The sequence below is a fragment of the Hippopotamus amphibius genome, chromosome 7 (assembly GCF_030028045.1).
Source record: "Hippopotamus amphibius kiboko isolate mHipAmp2 chromosome 7, mHipAmp2.hap2, whole genome shotgun sequence".
Classification (NCBI taxonomy): Eukaryota; Metazoa; Chordata; class Mammalia; order Artiodactyla; family Hippopotamidae; genus Hippopotamus; species Hippopotamus amphibius.
The window spans coordinates 40,239,484-40,265,738 of NC_080192.1; the positions used below are offsets into that span (position 1 = coordinate 40,239,484).

Here is a 26,255-nt window from a genome sequence, read left to right on the forward strand (position 1 = left end):
TAAATCAGTTTTCTTACACTTTTCTAAGTTTGAAAGCTTGTAGTTACCAATAATTGACTGCAGTTTTTTTGGACAAAAGACTTGAAAAGCTTTTTTTTTTTCTTTTCCTGTTATTTTAGAGGAACTCTGGTTAAATTGCATTTCTGAGAATAATAAAAGCACCAAAAACACCCCTAAGATTATTTTTTCCATGCAAATTCTGTAAAATGTATCCTAAAATGCAAAGTATAAGTAAAATAAATATTAATTTTGCTACGGGCTATAAATGTCATTATGGTATCTTGATTTCAGAAAAATTAAAGTCAATCAAAAACAAATTCTCATTTTGACAATCCCCTTTTATATTGTTTTATATTTGTGTATATATGTGCATGGGTATGTATTTGTGTGTGTGATTAACATGTAAAGAGTAGGTCTAACCAAGTAAAAAGCAACCCACAGAGGGACTACATACATCTTGATATTCTAAACTTCATGCATTGTTTCTTCCTTTTATGCACAGGCACACGTTTTAAGAGGTGCACGCTCTCTCCTTATGCAGCTTCAAAATCTACATGTATTTAGTCAAAAACACCACATCTTTAGAAAGTCCACAGTGTGAACTACAAGAGAAACAAGGAGACAAGACAATGTGGCACACTCTGCGCTGGACTTTGTTTTTTACAGTTATCTCAGTTGCTTGGAGTCCCATTCCTAATACTGTGTTTGGACCATGGCAAGTGATCACTAAATATTTCTCACTTAAAAAAAAATCTAAAGAGAATATTTATATGTGAAGGAAAAATTCAGTATATCTTTAAACCAATTTTCACTTAATATGTTACTTTTATTCTAAATTCTGATTTTGTTTGAGAGAAAATAAAGTGTAATAATTGATGCCAGAAATATTTCTTATTTAGCTGACAGATCTAAAAACTCTGAAAAGCTCATTAGGATTTTAATAAATCATGGAAAACTGCATGCTATGTGTATGTATGTACGTATATGGGAATTGATATATTAAAGGAAAGAGAGAGCCATGCAAGAATTCATGCAGAGCTGTGCCTTGACTTCCAGTGACTTCTGGCAGACATTCCTCGCTTATTGTAACTTAAAACCAAATATAAGAAGCACAGCAAAATTAAGAAGAGGATATGCTGTCTGAATGGCAGGATATACCATTGAGGCCAATAAACACTTCAATATTGCGAAAATCAACAGACATTTTTAGTCTTCACCGTCCTGGATATCTTGGTAGCATTGGAAATAGCAGACCACTCCCTCCCTTCATGAAACTCTCCTACCTTGGCTTCTATGATAAAAATTCTCCAGTTTGTTCCCCATTTTCTCCTTATGCTACATTTTTTCTTTGTTATCTTTTACCCAATCATTAAATGTCGTGGTTGTTGGTAGTAAAAAGGGCAAAATTTGGGGGTTCCTCGAAGCAATATCCCAAGCTCCTTCCAGTTTGCACTGTAGAGTCTCTCCAGACCATCTCAAACATACCCACTGTATTAGTGATTGCCTATCCACACATGAATTCCAAACTCTAACCCAGAACGTTTCTCTGAATTCCAGATGTGAATAACTGCCTAACTGACATTACCTCTTGATTATCACAGAGATAACTCAAACCCATCTTGTACAAAGCTGAACTTGTGATATTTTAACAAACCTGGCCCTTGTTCATGGTGCCCCTGGGTGAACCTTTATGCAGCCTAAGAGGCTTTGCATGGCCTGATCTCTGTCTGTCTCTCCAGTATCATCTTGTACTGGACTCCGCTTATCTCTCTCCCCTGTGGTCACAAGAATATCCTACCCACATCCCATAGCTCCCTGCCTCAACAGGTTCTTTGTACTTGAATATTTTCCTTCCCACATCATCCAATTAAATTTCTCCCTTCAAGTCTCAGCTCAAGTGACTCTTTCTTAAAGAACCATCCTTAATTTTCAGGTGAAGTCCCAAGTTACAAGTACTTATTTCTCCCTGTACCTGTCTTGACAGCACTTCATACTCTCGTAGCATGACATTTGTGTAATTATTTGATAAATGTTCATCTCCCAAACTAGAGTCCGTTTTCCATGTTTAACCTCACCACTGGACCCCAATGCCTAGCCCCATGTCTAACAGATATGCTGCACTCTGCAAATATTTGATAACTGAATGAATAAATCTTATCAGTAGTGATCATAAAATAGTGTCACTGGTGGGTAAAGCATAAGACAGGAAGCATGGTATAATGGTGTGTGCTTTGGGTTTGGTTGTAAAACTTGGCTCTCTCACTACACAGTTATTAGCTCATATGACCTTGCTAAGTTACTTAGCCTCTCTGAACCTCAATTTGCTTATGTGTAAAAGCAAAGAAAAATACGTTCCTCGCAAAATAATTGTGAGCTCAAGTGTTATTATTAGTAAAGGCCTGGAAAGGCATTCTCTTGAGGCATGTGGGATTCTGGTCAACGTTAAAATGTGGGGAGTATATCCGGCTCTCTGCGCTATTTCTTTTCTTCTCTGGCTCCCAGGGTCTCCTATGTCCCCTGTCTATTATCCCTCCCCACTCACTTCTGAAGTTCATTATCATCTCTTCTTCTACTTGGGCTCTTTTCTTGTGAGCCACTGCACCTCCCTGGCCTATTCCTTAGCCTGATGTTCATGAATGAGGGGAAAAGAGTCCTCTGAAGTTTTCTAAGGATTGTTATTACTTGCTGAAGAAATTTAAACGGAGAGTACATAGTGAGATAGGAGACCCCAGGGAAAGCTTACTGGCTGCCTGCCAAGAAGCCTCAGCGAGGCACAGGGCCTCAGTGAACTGGCTGGGAGCCAGGGTTGGCCTACAGTCGTACAGGCTCAGAATTCACAGACTGGTCTCTCAGATGCTGAGTCACATACAGTAGTTCACTGAGATGGCTGTCTGAAGCCCAGCGCCAATTGGTTCTCACTCGAACAAGAGCAGAGCTATCATAGGAACCAGAACACTTGTAGCCATGTTAGTTATAAAGATGTAGAGCATCTCCCTCTAGGAAAATCTCTTTGGAGCAAAAGAATATTCAGAATGCGTTTTGGGAGTAGAGTTTTTCCTTTGCTACAAATAAACAGATCTTAAAAAAATATTACTCAGTGTACAGCTATCTTCCTCAATGTATGAAACCTAGTACTCAATTCCATTGGCTTTAATAATAAAGTACTCAAACTTCGGTCTTAGAAACTTTTATTTCATTTTTTAATGTGGCAGTTAACATTTCTGGATGATCTGCTCTTTAATTTTTTTTTTTTTAGCTTAAGTCACAAGAGATAAGCTTATTTATAGCATACTTTCAAGCTCTTTGGTGTACGCTTCATAGCTTTCCCTATTTGAGTTACCTATATTAGCAATGACAGGGCAACAGACTGATCAAGGGAAGGAACAATGGAGAAGTTAAACATAGAATAATGATAAAAAGACCCCAGAAATCATCTTTGGTTTGTATTCACATGTAAATGGGTCCAGATCCCCTGCTCTATGTATGTTACAAGCCATCCATTTCTCCAGGATTTCCATCTCATTATTTGTTAAAGTGGAATCAGATCTTAACTCCAGTCTCTAGAGGGACAATCAAAGCTAACTGGTAAAGATTTAACTTTTATACAAATGATCAAAGAAGTTCAGTTTAATCTCTGAAGACTCTCAGCATGTCCTCTATTCCTGTGCATGCTTCATCTCAGTAAAATAAAAGGTTTCGGGATTGATTCATAAAACAATTTACGAAGACTTCAGAATCAACAGTGTCTCTAATCAAAAGGTACATATTGCCGTGGCATCATTTACTGTTCCCATGTAAATGGATACTGCATTCCCCTCATACTGACCGGGGAAAGGAAAACATGAGTATCATGAGGTTCCTTCAAAATACTTAGAAGATATCATCCTGTGCAGACTATCTCACTGTGCATTTACAACATGGTCAACATGTCATAAATACTTTCTGCAACTGTAAGATAGGGCACTGCAAAAACACCATTTAATTTATTAAGAGTTCTAATAAGCTAGTGCTAGTGTCTGTTAATAAGAGTCCTAGTAGCTAAAAGTCTAGATTTCACCAGTGATTAACATAAAAGCTATTTCCTGTTTAAGCGCACTTACTATGGGCCAAGCACTATGTCTAGTGTTTTATCTTGGGCTGTCACTCAAACTTTACAACAATTGTGTTGCTATGGACTGAATGCCTGATTCCTCTCAAAATTCATGTGTTGAAACCTAACCCTCAATGTGATGATACCAGGAGGTGGAGCCTTTGGGAGGTGATTAGGTCATGAGGATGGAGCCCTCATGCATGGGGTTAGTGCCATTACAGAAGAGACTTGGATAGCTCCCTCACCCCTTCTGCCCTGTGAGGACAGAGTGAAAAGATGCTTGTCTATGAACCAGGAAGTGGGCTCTCACCAGATACTGAATATGCTGGCACTTTCATCTTGAACTTTCCAGCCTCCAGAACTGTGAGAAATAAATGTTTCTTGTTTCAGCCACCTAGTCTATGGTATTCCTGTTAGAGCAGCCAGAACAGACTAAGACATCTGTAATTTAGGTGCTGTGGATAAATTAAGGCTTCTAGAGGTATAATAATTTACCCTTTATAACAAGCTGGGAGATACTTAACCTGTACTTAAACCTGGCAGCCTCTAAATATTGTTCTATTAACAACTACCCTACAATTTAATTCCATCCAAATGTCTCTGGACACTGAGCATGTTAATGTATGTGATGTCTCCTTAGCTGACAGATAGCTTAGTCACTAAGTTATTAACAGACAGTATTTGAATGTGACCATACCCAATGGTCTGGCCTTAATTTTACACTTTACTACCTTAAATTTTTACTCTTAAGAAAAGGAAGCTGTTATACATGCTATTTAAAGGAATTCAGCAATACTTCTAGATACTATCAATCTTCAGATTTCCAATTTCATAAATAGGGGTGCTGCATATTGGTTTATATTAAAAATATATCCAGGGCTTCCTAGGTGGCGCAGTGGTTAAGAATCCGCCTGCCAATGCAGAGGTCATGGGTTCTATCCCAGCTCCAGGAAGATCCCACATGCCGCGGAGCAACTAAGCCCGTGTGCCAAAAAAAAAAAAATAAATAAATAAAAAAAAAATAATCTTTAAAAAAAAAAAAAAAAAAAAAAAAAAAAAATATATCCATATGAATTCCTCTTGAGACGAATATACTAGTCACAAATGTGAACATAAACAAAACTGGTTTGAGTCAGCAACATTAACTAATGGTCTTATAGTTCCTGCTTTATAAACCCAACATAAAAGAAAAATAAGTATCTTTCCAAAGCCAGCTCTCGCCTTCTTGGTGGGAAGGCAGACAGGTGACAGCCAGGGCCAAGGCCAGGGACCTGTTAGAGTGAAGAGCAGCCCAGTGTGGATGGGAGATTTGTTAGATTCATATGTTGGGGGTAGAGGGTGAGTGGTTTGAGCAAATAAGAAAACATATTGAGTATAATGGGAGCCGGGTTTCTCAGTTGACAAGAGAAGGTGCAAGTATGGAAAGGAGAAAGCAAGAATGAACTCTGTGTGTTGATTTGGAATTGGAGGCGTTGTGAATTCATGGTTATGGTCATATAGCCATCTCTCTCTCTCTCTCTCTCTAATAGATGTCTCATTGGTATTGAGATGTGTGTGTGTGTGTGTGTGTGTGTGTGTGTGTGTGTGTGTGTACCTACATGTATTTCACTATTTAGGAAATCTAGGAGCATTGATATCTGGTTCCTAAATTTTACTTTTCACAAAAGAAATCAGGCCACCTTAGATAAAAGCTGAAGCTAAGGCAGCGAGAGTGCTAGATGAGCCTAGATCACCTTGAGCCAAAAAGAAACAGAGTTCTCAAAGAATAATGGGGTAGAAGCCAGCTTGAAGGGGATCCCAGGATCCAAATCTGAGAAATTTTAAACATCAAAATAAATAGTCGTATTGATGAATTACAATCCACTGAAGACAACAGGAATCCATTAGTCCACAAAATTTAAAGAGAGGGAGAAGGAGAGAGTTTAGGAGAAGGAAAAAGAGGTGGGGGGAGGGGGAAAGGAGAAGGAAGAGGAGGGGGGAGGAGGAGAAAACTAAGAAGGGACATCATTTTCTTAAAGTTGAATGACAAGGCATAAATGCAAAAGCAATGATGGTATTAGAAATCACATGACATCCATTGGAGTAAATTAATAATTTAGGCAAGAAATCTCAATGGATGCTAAAACCTATGGGTGGAAGCAGATCAACTGCGGCAAACATCATCCCAATCAAGCAAACAAATTCAACACCTCCAAAATGGGGAATATCAATATTGTTGATACCTGATAGGAAGGCAATGGAAGAAACACAGTATCATTTCTGTGATAGGTCCAATCACGAGAAAATATCAGACAAAGCCACATTAAGAAACATTCTATAAAATGCTTGCCTTCAACATATCAATGTCACGAAAGTCAAGGAAAGAGTAAAGCACTGTTCCAGACTGAGGGATGTTAGGAAGACCTGACGACTGGGTACAAGGTTCATCCTGAATCTCTAAAAACAGTATCTCTGGGACAATTTGTGAACCTTGAATAAGGTCTCTGGGTGCTCTGAGTGAAATGCATATGGGGCTTCTTTGTACAATTCTTGCAAATTTTCTGTAACATTCACATCTTTTCCAAGAGCAGATAAAATATAGAAAAAAGAAACAGGAGTGGTTTGGTTGGGCAATCTGGCGCAGAACCTCCTAAGCTAAATACAGAAAGGGCAGTTTATCAAGCTTCTCTGTGGAAAGAATGCCAGCTCATAGCAGTCTTCTACACAACAGCACTGGCGCTGTATTTCAGCTTAAAAATACTGCTGTGTGAGGGAGGTCAAAGTGCTACCCGACGCACAGATATATATCAAACCTAGCAAAAGACAAGTTTGCAAGGCAAGCATTCAATAAGCTTTAGTTTGTGCTGATGACCAATTATGCCCAGTTCACATAAAACCACAATTGCAGCATAATGTGTAATAAGAGCTGCAGGGCTTATGAAAGCTTTATCTGCAAGATGGTTATATGCTCCACGTTTCAATCTTCGTAAACTCACAGCTCCTCCTACTTGATCTACTGGTTCAACAAATAAGCCAAACAAAACCATATGAGTAAGCATTTTCAAAACTAATGTTGTGCATTCTTTGCCTTTCAGAATATAGTATATTCAAGTGCCAATCTTCCATGTCACTTTCTAGGCAAATCTGAAATCTCACAAAAACTGTTACAATAAAAATCTTTCCTGAGAACACTTGATGCTGTCATATAAGATAAATCATATTATACCAGTTATATATATATATTCACACACATATATATGTATATATAACAGAAGGAAACCTCTAAATTCAGACTTTCTTGATCTAATTTTACAAATCAAGTGTGTATAGAGGATTTCTGCTTATATTTAATTAATGGGTTTAAGAAGCACAATGATTTTCCTCTCTGTTTAACAATGTTTTGCCTTATCTAAAGGTTGGGTTCCTTTTTTTTCCTTTTGCGAACTGTCCTCACCCTGATTCTCTCCCTTTGCCTTTAGATGTTTGCTTTATGTCCAATGCACTGTTTTCTTGACATTTACTACGAATGGTCAGAAAACAACAAAGAGCATATAGATCTCGAACTAGCAAGCTATGAATCTGGTTAATAGCTATTTTGAAATTTCCTGAGGGCTGTTAAAAATACTGAGGTTTAGAGAAAATGTGCAGGTCTTTCTTTCCTCCTTGACTAACGAATCATTTCACAATTTTACTTCACATATCTTTGCAAGCACAAGAAATATATCTGTGAAATAATGAAAGTAAAAGCAATGGAAGAAAAAAATGACACATAAAAACAGGGGAGGCAATTTTGAAGGTCCAAAGGAGTTAAGGTAACAATTTTTGAACTCCAGGCAAGGAAAACAAATTTGAAGAATACAGCATAAAGGATAGACACCAAGAAAGATGAGGAACAAGGAGAAGTAGGCGTTTTCTTCTTAATTATGCTCTTCCTCTTTATCTTTCTTTTCTTCCCATAATCGGTACCTCTAATTCAAGTCTTAACAAAGCTAACTCTGAAAGTCGGTAAATTTCTCCTTCATCCAGCCACTGAACCTGGTGTATCCTACTCTGCCCACTCCCACTAACTATTCATTTACAGAAGACACAGTCATTTTCCAGATTGTGCTGCACACACATGCTCAAGTGACAGAGTGTGTACAAAGTCCACCTTCTTGACATTCAAGAATTTCTACGACAATCAGGCTCCAATCAACCTTCATTTTCCAGGAAAACTGATCTCCTTGCCAACCACCCTACAAATCTTGTGTTTACCCTGTTTAGTTGGTTCCTTTAGTGAACATTTCCTTTCCTGTTCCCCATCATCTCTGAATGGCCAAATCTCAGTTCTCTTTCAGAATCCAGCTTAAGTGCCACTTTTTCTGATTCCAACAACTAGCAGTAATTCTCCATTTTTTTAAGTCTCAGTGTAGCAAATATGGTTCACTGCTCGGAGATTTTACATTTCCTGCTTCATTCTGTAGTTATGTTTCAGTCAGTCTCTTGCCTACTACACTGTGGACCATGGAAGGAAAATAACATATGGGATATGTAACATTTAACTCTAACCCTGATGCCTTATACGGTAAAGGTATTTAGTAGGCAGTCAAAAGAGGGAAAAAATAAGTGAATGAATGTCCTGAAGACAAGACATGGTTGCATTCTTTAAACATTTTAAAGCTGTTTATATTTCAACTAAACTCTACCATTTATAGGAATAAAAGCCTTCTGAATTTTTCTTATTCCATTGTACATTTTTGGTAGTGTTTCTATTCTTCTATAGCAGATGAGTCTAACCCATGAGGATGGTGTTTCATTCAACAGTTTTTATTTGGTTCCTATTGTGAGTAGGCTCTGTCCTCGGCAATCATGCTACTAAAAAAAAAGGAAGACAAGACTCTTCTTTTTCAATGAGTTTATATTATAGTCGGAGGTGGCTGAAATCGCATTTGTTAATAAGTAAACAAAAAAGCCAGTAGATGGTGATGAACTCTATGAATAAAATACAAGAGGACAATGGTGTATAATTCTGGCAAGAGGCATTGTGAGTATTCTTTTGGACTAGATGGTTGGAGATAGCTTGTGTGAAGAAGTAGCATGTAAGCAGAAGTCTGATGAGAAGAAGCCTACCTTGATCTACATAGAGAGAACATCTATGACAAAGTCTCCAAAGCAGGATACGTTAGTTCGCTGAGAAATAGAATGAAGGCAGGGATGCAGTGAGTGTAGTTTAAGGGCTAGACAGAGGGCCAGATTATGTAGGAACTTATAGGGCCTGGTAAGATGGTTAGCTTTTATTTTTTAAGTGTAATGGAAGTCCAGTAGATGGTCTCATGAATTTAAATGACATACAATTTATACTTTTAGAAGATTAGAGTCCGTGATGTGCAAAGGATGTTACTAGAAAGGGCCAAAAGTGGATGCTGGAAGACTTACTGGAAACTAGGTGAAAATTAGTGGTGCCATGTCTTAGACCAGGGGGAGAGGGGGTGGAAATGGAAAGAAATGCCCAACTGAGGGTATGTTTTGGAGCAAGAGCCAATAGGACTAGTTGAAAATAAGAAATGTCAGGAGAGAGTGATCAAAAGAAAAGAACTAAGTATGGATTCATTCTAAATTTTCTTCCTAGTCTCCCATTCATGAATTCTAACCTCTAGTCTTTAGCAGTTTTAGTTACCAGCATTTTGCATAGCACTTCATAGTTTGCCTGTTATTTTTTCCAACATGCTTGGATTGTGAAATTGTAGAATGTCAAACTTGGATGATGCCATAACATTCCTCCTTCCACCTGACAAATTCTAACTCATCTCTTCTCTTCTCTCTTCTATAATGCATATACTGACTCCACCCTCATGTAAGATTCAGGAAAGCTCTCATATACTTCCATGACAGCAATGACTTTTTTAAGTTCATGATTAAATTCTTATCATCACCAATAAAACTGAGCTCCCAGAGAGCAGATTTTTTTTTACTCTTTGTAACTCATTACATAGTATTTGCAGAATGAGTGATGAGCACATAAAACAAAAAAAAAATATTTGGTGATTTACCTTTACTTAAACCATGGCAACTGGTCACTGTATCAGTTCTTAAAAATCCCCGGTAGTTACCTCAACACTTAAAAAGGCAGTCTATTTCATTCACACAGGTCTAATTATTTGGGAACTTCTTATATTGAATTAAAATCTTCTTAAAGTTTTGACCTTTGATTTTAGTTATATCCACTCATTAAATGGATAAAGATATGCCAAATTCAAAACTACTTTTATCACACAGTAGTGATAAATGAATTACAAAAACTTAATATAGAATATTCTTGTACCGTACAGGAAGAAGGACTAATATGAAATTCATTAACTTCCAGAACTCAACATTATATTTATAGACTTTGAACATTCAATTTGCGAGAAAGAGTATTATGAAGCATATATTAAGGTCCCAGAAGGAATAATTAATAACCAGCATGACCTAGAAGTGGGCTGAGAACCGCGGAAAAATATCACCATCACCCATCGATGCTGTAAAACATTCCTCTTTTCCATTATACAGAGGTTATTTAATTTTCCTTAAATATCAAACATATGTACGTTTACACACACACACACACACACACACATTTTAAATTTATTCTACTTAAAAGCAATGAAGTATTTCCCATTATAAATGAATTTTGATTGAGATATCTACAAATCTGCTATTGACATTTTCCCAGCCAGAATTTTCCTAGTGACAATACCTCTTACTTTTACACATACAGAAAGAACTGCTAAGCAAAGGAGGACACACTACAGACTCAAGTATATATGGATTCAGAGGCAAACTCCTGCCAGCCCTGTGACTTTAAGAGATGGTCATTATCCTGCCTTGAAATTGCTGCTTCCTCATCTCTGTAAAATGGGGTAACATTCCTTGTCATGGGTTTATGACACAGTTTAAATGAAAAAGTGAACATAAATTTTGTAATAGAGACTTGCACTAAGTAAGCACTCAACAAATACCATTATAAAATAGTAAATTATTATTACTGTATCAAAGGATTCACAACTCCAGAAAAGTCTGTCAGGGATTTTGCAAGAAAAATTCTTTTTTTTTTTTTTGACATAAATTATGGCAATTTTTATTTTTATTTTCTTAAAAATTTTTTTAAAGCTCTTTATTGGAATATAATTGCTTTACACAGTTGTGTCAATTGTTGAGGTAAACCAAAGTGAATCAGCTGTATTTATACATATATCCCCATATCCCCTCCCTCCTGCGACTCCCTCTCTCCCTATCAAGAAAAATTCTTAAATGTTGTTGGAGTAGTCAGAGTTGAAAGGACATCAGAGGTCACATAAGCCAAATGATGAGACTCTATGATATATCTTTCACCGACTGTTAGGAAGCTTGAATATTGACTACTCTACCTTAAGAGGATTTATATTATCATTTATAAAATTATTCTGAATTTATAAAAGACTTCAGGCAACCTTTGCCTCCTATTTAGACTATAATGTGACATTTCTTATTAGATGGTTTTATTTTCAACTACTTTATATTATTGATAAGAAAACAAATAATTACTGACATTTATAAACAATTTATTCTGAGTCTGGCTCTGTGCCGAAGTCTTCACATGAGATTGCTTTATTTAACCTTTAAAACAACCAAATGTGGTAGATATTCTTCTACCACACCCTACAGGATTAGAAACTGAAGTCTCAGGAAGTCATTTACTATGTGGCAGCTACTGTTCTGAGCCCTGTATAAATATGAACTCATTTAATCTCCAAAATAGCCTTATGAGGAAGCTTCTATTATTATCATCTCCATTTTACAGATTATAAAAATTGAGGCTCAGAGTCTTTAAATGCATTACATAAAATCACATGACTAATAAATGGTGTCATCAATATTCCAACCCAGGCAACCTGGCTCTTGGAACCACTGTCTCAATAATACAAGGTGCTATTTCTGAACCATAATAGAGCAAACAGGCTCTATAGCCTGTAATCCTAGCTACCTGGCTATATTACCTTATTTTTACAATCTTCATTTTAAAGAGGGCAAAGAGCATCTCAAAGAGGCTGCAGAATTTGGCAAAGTCACACAGCTGATTCACACATTAACCTCTAAACTGTGCTCCTTCCTCTTTTAAATAGCAAAGGTTACACTTACAAATAAAAATCACGAAATCTGTACCCACTGGATAGGTTATTGCAAACCACCAAAAAAGTTTGTTGCTACTTATAGAAAGAAGCTTGCTAAACTGGTGAATATGTTCTTTCTGCTTAGATTTATACTTTCCTGTGAAATTCATCTGTGGTGATTTGAAATGACTGATGTTTTTACAGAATATATTTGAGAGCCACAAGTGTGCAGAGTATATTTTAAACTTTACAATTTTTTCTTATATTTTTGAAATGTGGATTATGATTTTGACATCTTTAAATTCTCCTTTGTTGGACAGGTTCTCTGGAGTTGGAAGGACTTGCGGACTCCCATTGTAATAGAGGTGGGGCAGGTGCGACCTATAGCAGCCCCCCTCAGCCGCTGGTCAGCGTTGCAGTGGGCCCCTTCCCCAAGCAAGTGACCTTTAGCGAGCAACTGTCCACGAACTGACCGTTAGTGGTTCCGCTCAGCCATTGGTGGGCACTGCAGGGGCCCCTCCCCCTCCTCTGTATGAAAAAAGAGCCTGAAGAATTCGGACTGAGGGAAGATGGGTTTTGGAGACTAGTCTGCCATCTTCTCAGCCTGCTAACTTTCTGCTTCAAGCCGTTATTCCTCGCCCCAGCAACTCCTGTCCTGACTTACTGGCCTGTCGCGTGGCGAGCAGAGCAAGCTTGGGCTCAGTAACACCATGTGATGCAAATACAACAGTTCTAGACGAATTATTGCTATTAAAGTCAGAACAGCAGCCTGAAATGAAGTGACCTAAGACCTGAAATTCAGTAATTACACATTTGTTTGGGTCAGTACATAAAGCCCCAGAAAAAAATCACTTTAAGTGATTTAAGCACTTAGGTTTTTCATTAAGTGAAAACAAATCATTATTATTTTCTTTTACTTAGAAACTCATATATTTAATACATTTAATAAAATTTGAAACTATATAATCTTGACCTTTTCCTATTTGCAGCAGATCCCACACCTTGTTTCTCCTGTCGATGAAGCCTACACCTGCCAGAGTCGCAGGCATTATTCCTCACTGGCCACCTCTTCACTGGGGGGACAGTAAATACGAATGGAGACGCAGCAGCACTGACATATTTCTAATTGATTAAAACTTACCACAAAACAGTAGGCGCAGCACAGACATACATACACTACCAACGGTAAAACAGAGAGCTAGTGGGACTTTGCTGTATAACCAAGGGAGATCAGCTCGATGATGGGTGATGCCTTAGAGGGCCAGGACGGGGAGGTGGGGGGGAGTCGCGGGAGGGAGGGGATATGGGGATGTGTGTATGAATGCAGCTGATTGACTTTGGTGTACCTCAAAAGCTGGTACAAAAATGTAAAGCAATTGTATTCCAATAAAGAGCTTAAAAAAGAAAAAAAAAGGATAAATACATAGATTGTTATTTCTGCCTAGAAACACAGGCCTAGCTGTGGAAAATTAATATAAATTTTATATTGGGAAAGCAATGCCTCATAAACAACACTTAACAAACATGTACAATGTGCCAGAATACATAAGCATCTTATATGCATTATGCCTGATACTCTTCCCAGTTCTACAAGGTAGATACTATTATTCTTATTTGACAGCTGAAAATAATGAGACCAGGAGATGTTAAGTCCTTTGTCCAAAGGCATATAGCTAGTAAGTGGCAGAGCTGGGCATTAAGTCTACATCTGCCTGATCCCAGAGCCTGGCCCGCAACCATTATGGTTTACTTTCTCCTATGGCTGAAAACAAAAATCTCTCTAAATGCTTTAAAATGAGAATTATTTTAAACAACTAATAATAAAAATAATAGTAGTAATAGTAATACACATAGGAAAAATCATGGCATCTGCATTCTGTTTTGCCTTTGACAACACACAGGTTAACTTTCAAAGGCCTCCAGTTCTTGAGCGGAGGGGGGAGGGGAGGGGGAAAGGGAAGAAGAGGACTAGCAGATTGGCGGATTTGGGAGGCTTTCTCTTAAAAATTTTAATCCTTGGCCTCTATCTCCAGAATGAAACACTGTTCCACAATGACTGTGTGGAACAGGACTCCGCAATCTTCCTGATTATATATATTCTGAGTATGCAGACCTGTCAGTGTTTACAGCTGTGGACCAACAGAGGCCACCTTACCTATAAATGAATGGAGCCACGGTGGCAGTATTTGGACGGCTGTGTTGCTGCTGTTGAGGGAGCTGGACAGCACCATTTCCCGTGCTCTGCCCACTGCCTTGTGCCGCTGACCCCGCACAGGAACCCGCCAGAGTCGCGTGGCTGGCTTCCCTTCCTTCCAAAGGAGCAGGGCAATTGGATGTGCTTGCTTTCTCAGTGGTTATGGGCTTAGGGAGGGACTGGGAAGGGCTTCCCTTGGTAGTCCTGAATTTTTCAGACTCTTTGCTTGCTGAGCTGCCAGGTGAAACAGTTTGCTTGGCTGTTGGCACCTTTGGGCCTGGTTTTGGAATCCCACTAGAAGAGGGGATTAAGCTTTCCTTTTTGGCTGCTGTCGTCTTGCTGCCCTTTGGGATTAAGCTTGCGATTTTAGAGGTCTTTTTTGGAGCCGTCTCCGTCACCTGATCTTTCTCGTCCTTGACTGGTTGTTCAGTGCAAACTTTATTTTTGTCCCTGTTCTTTTCCTCTTTTTCCTTTGGCTGTAGCAAAGACTTTTTATTGCTGAGATTTTTGCTTCCAGCTTTTGGAGGGGCTAATTTCGGTGACACTTTGGGGCTACTATTTGTTGAGCCACCACTGTTCAGACCACTGTTAAAACCTTCCATTTCACCAGATTCAGAAAAGGCATCATCCTCCTTCCCACCATCACTGGGTCCTGAACTGGGAGACTGTGGGGGTCGTAAAGCTGTCCGGGCATTGACCAGCTTGAATTTCTCAAGCATGGATTTCTGTCCCGAGGGAGCTGTTTTGCTCCCTTCCGAGGCAGCGGGCTTCAGTCTGTCTGCAGAGGGTGTGGGAGAGGTGGCTGGGCTCGACTGCTTCACGGTCAGCATGGTGGAGGTGGCACTGTGCTTGGCATTCATGGACTTGCTGCGCCATGGCTTGCTGGTGCTCGGAGAAGGGATGGCGGAGGCAGGGGGCTGCCCAGCAGTGCCAGGGGGCTGCATGTTACCATTTACACCTGAAGATGGCTGAGGTCCTTTGGAGGAATCTGGAAGTGGTTAAGAACAAACATTTTAAAAAGGCTGATTAGTTTCTGATCACTGATATCACACCACTGAGTATTTCTAAATACAGGCACAAGGAAGTCACTTTCCTCTGAACTGGAAACAGACACGCTATGTGGCAGCAATCATTTTTGCAATTTTTCTTTTTTGTGCCATACATCCAACATTCAGTGTCTGAGAGACACTGATTTTGGCAGAAAAACAAACAAACACTTTTTTCCCCTCCTCAAATTAGCCAAATGAATTTTGCTGGTCACAAATGTCTAAAGGTGAATAAAACACTATCCCTCCCCTAAGCAATTCTCTGTATTTTTCCAACTACTAGTGTAGCTCATAGCACTGAGTGGATATTTCACCTTGCCTTACAAAAACGTGTTGTATAATGAATATTAAGAAATTGCTTTAAACCACAGGGAGCCTAGCTTATTGTTATCTGATTAAATATGCTTCTGAATCATGATTTAGCTTTCTGTTAATATTGTTTCTTTTTATTTGTAAAAAATAAGTATTGAAAGGGATGTTTATATGGGTCAGACAATCTACTAAGAAATATATATATACACAAACATATATATATTATAAAATAAATAATACATAGTATAGTATAATTCTTATAACAACCCTCCAAGGTATGTATTAATATTATCATCCCCATTTTACAATAATTTTTAAAAACTGAAGCAAAAAAATCCTATATAACTTGTCCCAAGTCACCAGACTGGACTTGAACTGATTTCAAAGCCTGTGCTCTTAACTAGCACACCTGCAGCCTCCTATTGTGATCTGGACAAACTTTAAATTCTAATAAAAATTCAAGCTACTTTTTGGTAGCTATAAGAAAATAAGGCCTATTGTCATATAAGTACTTACAATGCACTAGTGTCTACTTTCTTTTCACTCAGAATTCTCATTATGAAATGAATTTTTATACCACTGTTATAGCACTGATTAATGCTTGATTACAAGTCTTATTTTTAAGCATGAAAAACTAAACCAAAAGAGATTTTATAATAGCTTATAGAATTAAAAAAAATGGAGTTTGGAATTAAGAGATCTTAGTATAAATGATAGCATTTGAGAACTATATAATTCTGGTCATGTCATTTACCTTAAGTTTCAACTACCATAATACCTCACTCTTCCATCCTCTTTTTTTTTTCTTCTGAGAAATGGAGTGATAAATGATTAGATGTTTATGTAAAAGAGGCAACGTTGATACTGTTAACATACTAGATATTGTCAAATAAATGCAAAGCTGTTTTTGATGAAATGTCCAAAGGAAATATTTTATTAAAAACATCCTTTCATAATATTCAGGAATTTGTAGCATATTAAATTCCATTAAATATTCATAAATCTAAAACTACAATGCTTTCACTTTTAAATGTTTTATTCAATGGTATCAAAATGCATGATAAACAGTATATAATTAAGCCAACTGGTATAGAATACTTGTCTTACCCATTTTTCAGAAGAAGAAATTTATATTAAAAAGTTAATAAAGAAAATTAGAGATAGGAAAAGAGGTTAAATTGTTCATTAAATGTTTGTGTGGGTTAGTTTTTTTAAAAAAAATGTGTGACTAAAATAATATAATTTGTGAAGTTTATAATAACAATAACAATAGTATAGACAAATGTATTTTATATTAAGTTGGTACACCAACACTGACTTCTAATTCTCACTACCTTTCCTACAATTCCTCAGTTTAACTGGTGAAAATTAGTTTAAGACTGTACGTATACAGTCTGCATTAAAATGTAGTAGTTCACTGATAAGTCAGCATGCTTCCATGGTATATTTAAATTTGAAAGCACAGGATGACACTTTTTTTTTTCAGTATTCATGTAAAGTCTGTAATTGTGTTCATTTCTAGAATATTTGTAGGACTCCATTTGGTTCATACACAAACAACTAAGGTGTTCTGAAAAACAGTAGGAGTGTATGGCTAATACCAGACAAACAAATCCAAGATTCAAAATGCCCAATGTCTCGAATACTTTCACTCTCTGTGAATGGATTTCAACCCTTTACTTCTGTTTTAAGCATTGGTAATTCCCAATATATTTCGCTTAGAGATCCTCGTCAGAGACTTTGAACATTTCATCACAATTTGAACCATTCTCAGCAGTGGACAGAGCACACCGATTACCTACAGGTAGAAACGCCTACCAAACATTTCTTCAGAATAGCTCCTTATTATTGGTCAGGCCTCACTTTCACTTCACTCCCTCTGGGAAAAAAACTAAAACATCATCCCCTCTCTCCCCTCTGCCCCTCTCCCTAGCATCAAGTCTGGATTAGGTGACTCCTCTAACCTCTTCCATAGCCATTATAACCTCATCGTGATTGCCTGTTTCCTCCACTGTACTGTACAGACGGTCCATGAAAGCAAAGACCGCACCTGTATCGTGCACAATTCTACACCACACACATAGCACCTTCTATGTGACGAGCACTAAACCAAGTATTTGAAATACACTAACTCAATCCTTCCAACAACTGCATAAAATTTTCATTATTACCTTCATTTTGCACATGAAGAAACTAAAGCACAAAGAAGTTAAAGAACTTGGCCAAAGGTACACAATTTGTAAGTGACAAGTCGAGAACTGAACTTAGCTTGGATTCGGAGTTAATTCTGTCAACCACTATGTTATACTAATTTTCAAATGTATAAGGATAAATTCAATAGCTTATCAATTATAACATTATTCCTTGACTACAGAAACACAGAAAACAGTGAATGTCAAATTAATGCCTTTAATAGAATTCTATCAAGTGAACTTTACTTCTCAATTATCTACACTGAACTGGAAAGAGTACCTCCAAACAAGATGAATTTTCTCCAGTTCAGAGAACTGTGTATGCGCCCGTGCATTTCACACAGTGACCTTACTGTTTCACTGATTCTTGTCCAACATATATGGCTCTATTTTTCTATTTACAGAAATATTAAATCAATTCTACTCAGTTCCTACAATCTCTAGGACTTGAATCCAGGCATGAGATCTGTTAATATTTACTGTGCAAGGCTCCCCAAGACACCTTACAATCTATCAGAGGAAAGAAATCTGACTCACAAAAGATGAATGACATATATTAAATGTTAAATGAGTAGGAGGTAGGAAAGAAAATGGTAGAGATCGGAAGTGCACAAAGAGCTGAACAACATTAAATAAGATCAAGACAAATGAGCGAAGGGAGCTATGCAGGCATTCAGGCCAGGAGGAATATGGAATTTTTATAGGAAACTCTCTGAAAATTTATTCTATTTATTTACATTTTAAAAGTATGTACATGCATATATTGGGACACAGAGTTGAAAAGAAACATAGTACCCCTAAATGAAAGCATAGTCTGCTATATTATTGTTAAGAGGAAAGGCTCATATTAAATTTACCTTCACTTTCTTATATTGATCTCAAAGGTTATTTGTGATATTTCTTATTCTATGATGAAAATAATAATTATTACAAACCTAATAATGCCAACTGGCATTTTATTGACGGTTCTTTGACTATATTATCTCACATCGGGGTTCACAACAACCTGATCTCGTTGGAAGGGCTCCTAGTTCTTTTCTGTTTGTTTGTTGGGGGGCAATTTCATAATAATTTACTTTGCTTATCTTTTTTGGGGAAGGGCTCCTATTTCTAATTCATGTTTGTGGAAACCCAAGCTCTGAGGGTCTAAACAACTCATTCAGTGGTGCACAGCTAGTGATGAGTATGTGGGGGGCTAGGATTTGTGTGATTCTGGAGCCCAAGCTCTATAATTGTCGTAGAATGTCTGCAATTCTAAGTGTTTAACATAATGGTCTCTGACTTTAATGTGTGCTTAAGTCACTGGCGATCCGGGTGAATGCACATCACATTGTGCTTCAGCAGGTCTGCAGGGGGCCCTGAGATTCTGCATTTCTAACAAGCTTCCACATGATGCTAATGCTGCTGGTCACACACCATGTGTCGAGTTTGAACAGATTGGGAAATCATGGCAGTTGCTGACATTATCAGCTTTAAAGAGTTACTTTTTATGATAGTATCCAAATTGTCTAAATTCATTAAATGTTCCATAGCTAGGCAGCATTAATTTTCTCTGCTCTGCGAACTTCTGGAACCTTGGCCAGTTCCGCATTCCCCTGGATGCTTGGCAATTTGTGGTGAGGTATTACTAAAAACAAAAGAAGCCCATCAGCTTTTCCTAATGTCCATTATTTCATTGTTTTAGCCACATATTTAGTATGTATCTTCTGTGTTTCTGCAACTAGGTTAAGAAGCCAGGGGACCCCTACTCCTGCATGCCTGGCAGCTTTGGTGAGGATGAGAGGAGAGGGCAGAAAAGGACCATTCAGGATGCTCTTTAAATGCGCTGACATTAGCTAGATAGACTGCTATCACAGTTCAAGTACAGAGGAAATTCAACATCAGCACACCCAAAAATGAGACAGGAGGGACTCCAAACTATGATATCCATATCCAGCCCAAAGCCATGGTCACAGCAACAGCTGTAAAATCGCTCTCAGATGAGCACACACTTCTCTGAGTTCAACTCTCAATCTGTCCCCAGCTCATCTCTGTACATCAGCAATGAGGTGCTTCAGGTTTCATGAAGAGTGCAAATCATAGGTCACTGAACATCAGGGAAGCATTACAGTAATGAGTGTCTCTCTGGACTCCTCACAAGAAAGGGTGCAGAAAAACAGCTGCAGAAATGTTTAACTCTGCAGCTCTGACATAGTGGGGATCGCCACAAATTCCAGTCTCCGTGCCACGTACATATTCAACAGTAAGTAGCCTGGTCTCACTGGCATGTTTCTGAATGTTATTAACTCATCTTCTGACTATGAATGAATTGTTATCTGGGTATGGGGAAAAGCACAGGTACCTAATGCACATACTTAGAGACACTCCGACAGTAAACTTGTATTTTCTGTCTGCAGGGCCTCTCTCTGCCTATAGCTGTTCCTTGTCTCTGGCCTCCAAAGAGAAAGGTGCTTCCATTCCTCTCCTTTTCCTCTGCTTCTTCTTCCGCCTCACATCCGCCACCACCAATCCCATTACAGCAAATAATATGATTTATTAACTGCTCACTTTTCCCAAGTACTCTGACACATGGTATCGCATTTAGAATTCTACCTACATGATTCATTTAAATTCATAATAATTTACAATACACTTATGATTTCTCTTGTTATAAATGAGAAAACTGAAGCTTGGAGAAAGTAACTTGCTCCAAATCATATATATAGTAAAATTCAGAAAGGACAAAATTAAAATCGGAACCCAGGTTTATATGACTCCAAAATTTGGAGTCTTTTGACTCTCTCTTCTTTCCATATGTTGGCTGTCCACCCAGTAATTCTGCTGGTCTGGTTCTCTAGAAAGTCACATGTTTGTCACATTAGTGGAGGCAACTGGGTAACTCCCTGAAGTGTGGGTTCCTTCTTCTTCAATGAGCAGCATATAAATGGGGAGAACATCATACAAGACACTCTCTATTCAGTTAATTATATACTATCTTCTGGGACTTCCTACTGGCACCAACCTTTTGAGTTGATGTAAGAATAAATTTTAATTCCTGCCTGGAAAACAACTAAATTCACAGTTAAATTTTAGTTATTTCATATTGCAAAAAAATAAATAACTTTAACGACCTGGGGAAAATGCCAATCTAGTTCTAAAATTAATACACGGAGGTATATGTGGCAGTCACAACAGGCATATGGGAAGTTTAGATAAAGATGATTCTCTGTGGAAATCTGGCAGGTTAGCTTCAGAGCTTAGTGCCACATTGCCAACAGTGCTACTAGCCTGAGAAAGGACCAGGGAACATCCTCAGGGATTTATCCCTTCCTCCTCACTGAGCAGTATGTTGTTGGGATGAAAGCAAACCAGCTTTCAGTTCACAAAGTAACAACAAGGTAACAATACATAAAGTAACAACAACAATACATAAAGTAAGAACAACAACAAAAATGATAACAGCACCACTCTTTCTAAAGTATTCACTGTAGAGCAGGCATCGTGCTCAGTAATATGAATGGTCAGCATCACAGATCACTCTGGAAGGAAGAAAATGATTGATCAATGTGGTCATGGCAATCAGTTTGGTAAATAATTAACTTAGACTCTCATTTTACAATAATACACCAAAATACTTTGAACATTTTGAAAGTTAAAAAAGTAGCATTCAAATTTAAATATGTCTTGTTACCAACTGGCCTCTTGTTTACCTCACCACACTGTCTCCCATAAATGATGGCTTGCGAAATGCCTCTATCATCGATTTTATGATGACTCAATGGAAACATGGAATGCTACTACGGGGATTGTAGAGGCACTGTCCATTCTGTACATGTATATATTGTACCATTTGTAATGTGAGAGTGCCACTTTGTGGACTATTGCAAAATTTAGGGAAACTTCAATTCACCAGAGAGATTTTTTTAAAGTATGTAATTTATGTACAGACATGTATAATGTGTGCACACCTCAACATGTGAGCACGTATACATAAGTAAACAACATATATGCCCAATTCTGTTTAATCATATCACTTAATCTATGTACCTAATTATGTTACCTCATAAAAATCCCCTAGTTTAACCTGAAATTATCATGTCATTATAGGTTTATATAATTATTAAGGAAATAAAGCAAAAAGTCATGGTGGAACACACAATGAAATCACCAGTAAAGTAAAACATATTTGCACTGCATTGAAAAGAAAATAAAACAGTTCAGTTCTTTGGTCTTATAGTAATTTCAGAGTAATTTTTAAAAAAGTACCTAAGAACTAGATAACTATGTTTTAGCTGTCAAAAATCCACAACTAATGCAACATTCATATTAAACCTATAGTTTTAAAAAGTTCAATTTCAATTTTGCTAAATTCTCCACAGCAATCGTACTAAATCTATGTTGAGTGTAAATGAAAGAAAACACTTCCACACCAGAAGACACTTCATTAGAACCTAGGAGAACAGTAAGGAAATCTCCTCTTCCATAGGTGTACGGATACCATGTAATAATCACATGGGAGAAACAATAAAGAGATGGGAGCATGCCCTCTGGTACTGTAGCATGTTTCTTAGCAACATAAAAAAAAATCTCTCTGCTAAGAAACCCTGTCAAGTAATAAGTGTTTACAGATCATAATTCAGAAAGTGCATTCCAAACAGAGCCAGGGACGTTTACATTCCTAATAAGACTAAATTGTTAAGCCCTTTTTATATTTATCATGTGGATTTTATAAAAGAGGAACTATTTCTTAAGATAATTTGCTTCAGGCATATAAAATATATGTCCAAACGAACCAGGGCATCTTTTTTTTCACAAGATCCCTGATTTCCACTAAAAGATATTTGACTTTTCTTTAAAGCATGCATCTGTCTAGAGTAATCTCATAGGGTGCATGGGCAAACTGATAAATGCTAGCATCAGAACATACTATTCATGTGTCAGTTTTTGCATGGCAGGTCACCAAGGGAGGAAACTTGGACTCCCCAAAGAACTGCTTCTCTACAAGCAATATCTACAAACTATCTTCATTTCACCATTTGTTCTGAGAAATTTGTTCCTACTTTCCATTTCAACAGAATGCTGGGATGGCATTGCTTTCTATTTTAACAACATTTCTATTTCAGCCTTCTCTGCAAGTGATAATCTATGGCTACGCTCACTGATATTTTAACCCATTTGGTGAATTGAACATACTGTTTTTTGGATTATATTATTATTTTTTAAGCTCTTTATTGGCATATAACTGCTTTACATTGTTGTGCCAGGTTTTGCTGCACACCAGAGTGAATCAGTATATTTATACATATATCCCCATATCCCTTCCCTCCCACAACTCCTTCCCACCTTCCCTATCCCACCCCTCTAAGTCATCATCCATCATCGAGTTGCTCTCACTGTGTCATGCAGCAGCTTCCCACTGGCTATCTGTTTTACATTTGGTAGTGTGTATATGTCAGCGCTACTCTCTCACTTGTCCTGGCTTCCCCTTGTCCCCATCCCCCCCATCCCACCTGCCGCCCTGTGTCCTCAAGCCCATTCTCTACATCTGAATCTTTATTCTTGCTGTGTCACTGGGTTCATCTGTACCATTTTTTTAGATTCCATATATATGAGTTAGCATACGGTCTTTGTTTTTCTCTTTCTGGCTTACTTGGCTTTGTATGACAGACTCTAGGTCCATCCACCTCACTAGAAATAACTCAATTTCATATGACCCAGCAATCCCACTACTGGGCATATACCCAGAGAACACCATAATCCAAAAAGAAACATGTACCATAATGTTCACTGCAGCACTATTTACAATAGCCAGGACATGGAAGCAACCTAAATGTCCACCAACGGATGAATGGATAAAGAAGATGCGGCACATATATACAATGAAACATTACTCAGCCATAAGAAGGAATGGATTGTCTTATTATTAAAATGGTATTAGATTTATCTTTTGAAGTGCAGTTTGTGATTCTCTACTGATTTTCCTTTAATAGATAAGACACAATTCGCAAATAAGATATTTTTATCTTTCCATACATGTGAGAAGCTACTGTGCTTTCAACTATATGTTTTTTAATAAGGAAGTGAAATTGTTTTAATTGTGAATAAAGCTTTCTTATCTATTACAAATTCTAGAGATTCCCCAATTGATTCATATAACTCATCATTTAAGATTTCTTAAAGAAAGTAGAAAGTACATTTTCTCTTAGAAAGCATCCAGGGAGCATGTTATAGGTAGTGTGATTATTTTTTCAAGTAAAAACACCTTAACTTCTTAAATTTAACTGTTATACTTTCTAATAACTAAAAAGGGATGGCAATTAGAATATTCAAGTTGGTACTTTCTCAATTCTGTCATTATAATACTGCAACCTTTGAAAATTCTTATTTAATTTTCACCTTACTGGGCCATGCCAGGGATATGTATGCAAAGTAGTTTGTCACAGAGATCAACCTGTCATCAGACAGAATCTTATATTTGCATATATTATACTATGATGAAAAATCTCTGTGTTAAAAAGTTTAAATAAAACATTCTTATCCAAAAAGATGTACCACTGGAATAGTCTAAAGAATAAATTATAAACTGTTTCACATGTGATGTTTATATTTGTTTTGTTTGCTCTATAATTTAAGATAATATTTTGGAAATGTAAAATAGCATGACACAATAATTAATTTAGAAATGATACTGGATGTACTAACATGAAGCTGTAACTCCATGTTAATAGAAAGTACCATATAGCATGTAAAACAAATTCCAGAAGGCTGTATTATACAATGCAATTTATGCTTTAATTCTTATTGACAGTTTACAAACATTTAATGCCTGCATTTGATATATATAATATTATAGATATTTATGGATGGGAGATCATACACTTTAAAAGTGTTGGAATTTTACTTTGTTGGAATTAAAAGTAATGGCTAATTCCCCATGAAAACGTTTACTCTTGATACCCACCTAAGGAAATCTGCTTATTGTTAAAAAACTCATAATGTATGTCATCTGTCTCCACCTTGTGGTTGTTGTAAGTATTGCTACTTTCTAATTCTGCACTACTTACTAGACATACATAAGAAAGGCTGAACGGCTGTGGAAAAATAGGAATGCTTGGCTACCTTTGGATTTTTACTTTTAGACACCAGAAATATAAAAAGTATTTTACATGACCAAAAAATACATTATGATATCAAAGTGTTAGGTCATCTAAAGCATTTCTAGGTTTCTTTGCCAATGTTATCAGCCGTTTCTTGCAAAAATGTTATATAACTATAGTATCATATAGCTAAATTGGACACTTGAGCAGTACACTCAGCATATATTAATGTCTAAACATGTTTATTTTCCCTTAGAATTTCATAGTATACATAGGCCTTTGTATGACACTTTCTAGGAAAGTCAGAAAATGAGGGAGATGTTTTTCTGGTAAGAAATTGTTGTCCCCTTTCTTTCCAGGAGAAGTATAAATCTTCAGTAACATTTCTTAGGTTTTCAAATCAAAGGTTTTATTCTTTATTTTAAAGGCAAAATCCTAACTTCCAAATATATACTATTTTCTTCTTTTTCCATTCAACTCAAGAACTGGGGATATTACAAGGATCAAGATACACTGCTTTAGAGGGAGATCAGCTTGATGCTTCATGAAGACCTAAAGGGGTGGCATGGGGAGGTTGGAGGGAGGCTCAAGAGGGAGGGGATACGGGGATATATGTATACATGTGGCTCTTTCATTCTGTTGTACAGCAGAAACTGACACAATACTGTAAAGCAATTATACTTCAATAAAGATAAAAAAAAAAGATACACTGCTTTGCTTACGGGGAATTATGGTCTGTTCAATTTTGTTTTAATGGGTAGGAAATTTTCACAAAAATATATAATTCATAGATCACCCCTGTCAATCCATTTCTGAGTAAGAGAAGTCTCATCAGATCACCCATATGAAATAATTTGAAATGATCTAATCTGAGCCAAAAAGTTTCTACCTGGTTGAATTAGGCAAACCAAATTTGCCAGCTGTCCTACTAACTAAGCATATTTGTAACTTTTGAATTTCATGCCTTGTTGCGTGGAGTGTTAAGTACTACAAAGAGAAGTTAAGGTTTTAATGATTAGAAAACACTACCTCAAAATCCCGCATTATGCCCTCACAGGGACACAGTGCTTGCAACAGCAGTTTCTTGATTTTCTCACGGTTTAGATGTAAATTATGCATCCTCCCACTTACATGCAGGCTCCACAGGGATATACATCAAGCCAGCACCTCCTTAAATGCACACTGTACACATCACAGAGAACTGTGTACTGTGTATCGTACAGTTAATATGTAATCTGCCTTTAACACACACGTCAGC

At 37.3% G+C, this 26,255-nt stretch overlaps 1 protein-coding gene across 3 annotated transcripts in view; it reads right to left on the minus strand.

The window, feature by feature from the left end:
* NAV3 (neuron navigator 3) overlaps positions 1–26,255 on the minus strand; it is an 826,584-nt gene that overhangs the window by 162,444 nt on the left and 637,885 nt on the right. For all 3 annotated transcript variants that reach the window (XM_057740850.1, XM_057740848.1, XM_057740849.1), the window contains exon 9: positions 14,333–15,359. In XM_057740850.1, coding sequence (XP_057596833.1) covers positions 14,333–15,359 — 1,027 coding nt within the window. The remainder of the gene's footprint in view (positions 1–14,332; positions 15,360–26,255) is intronic.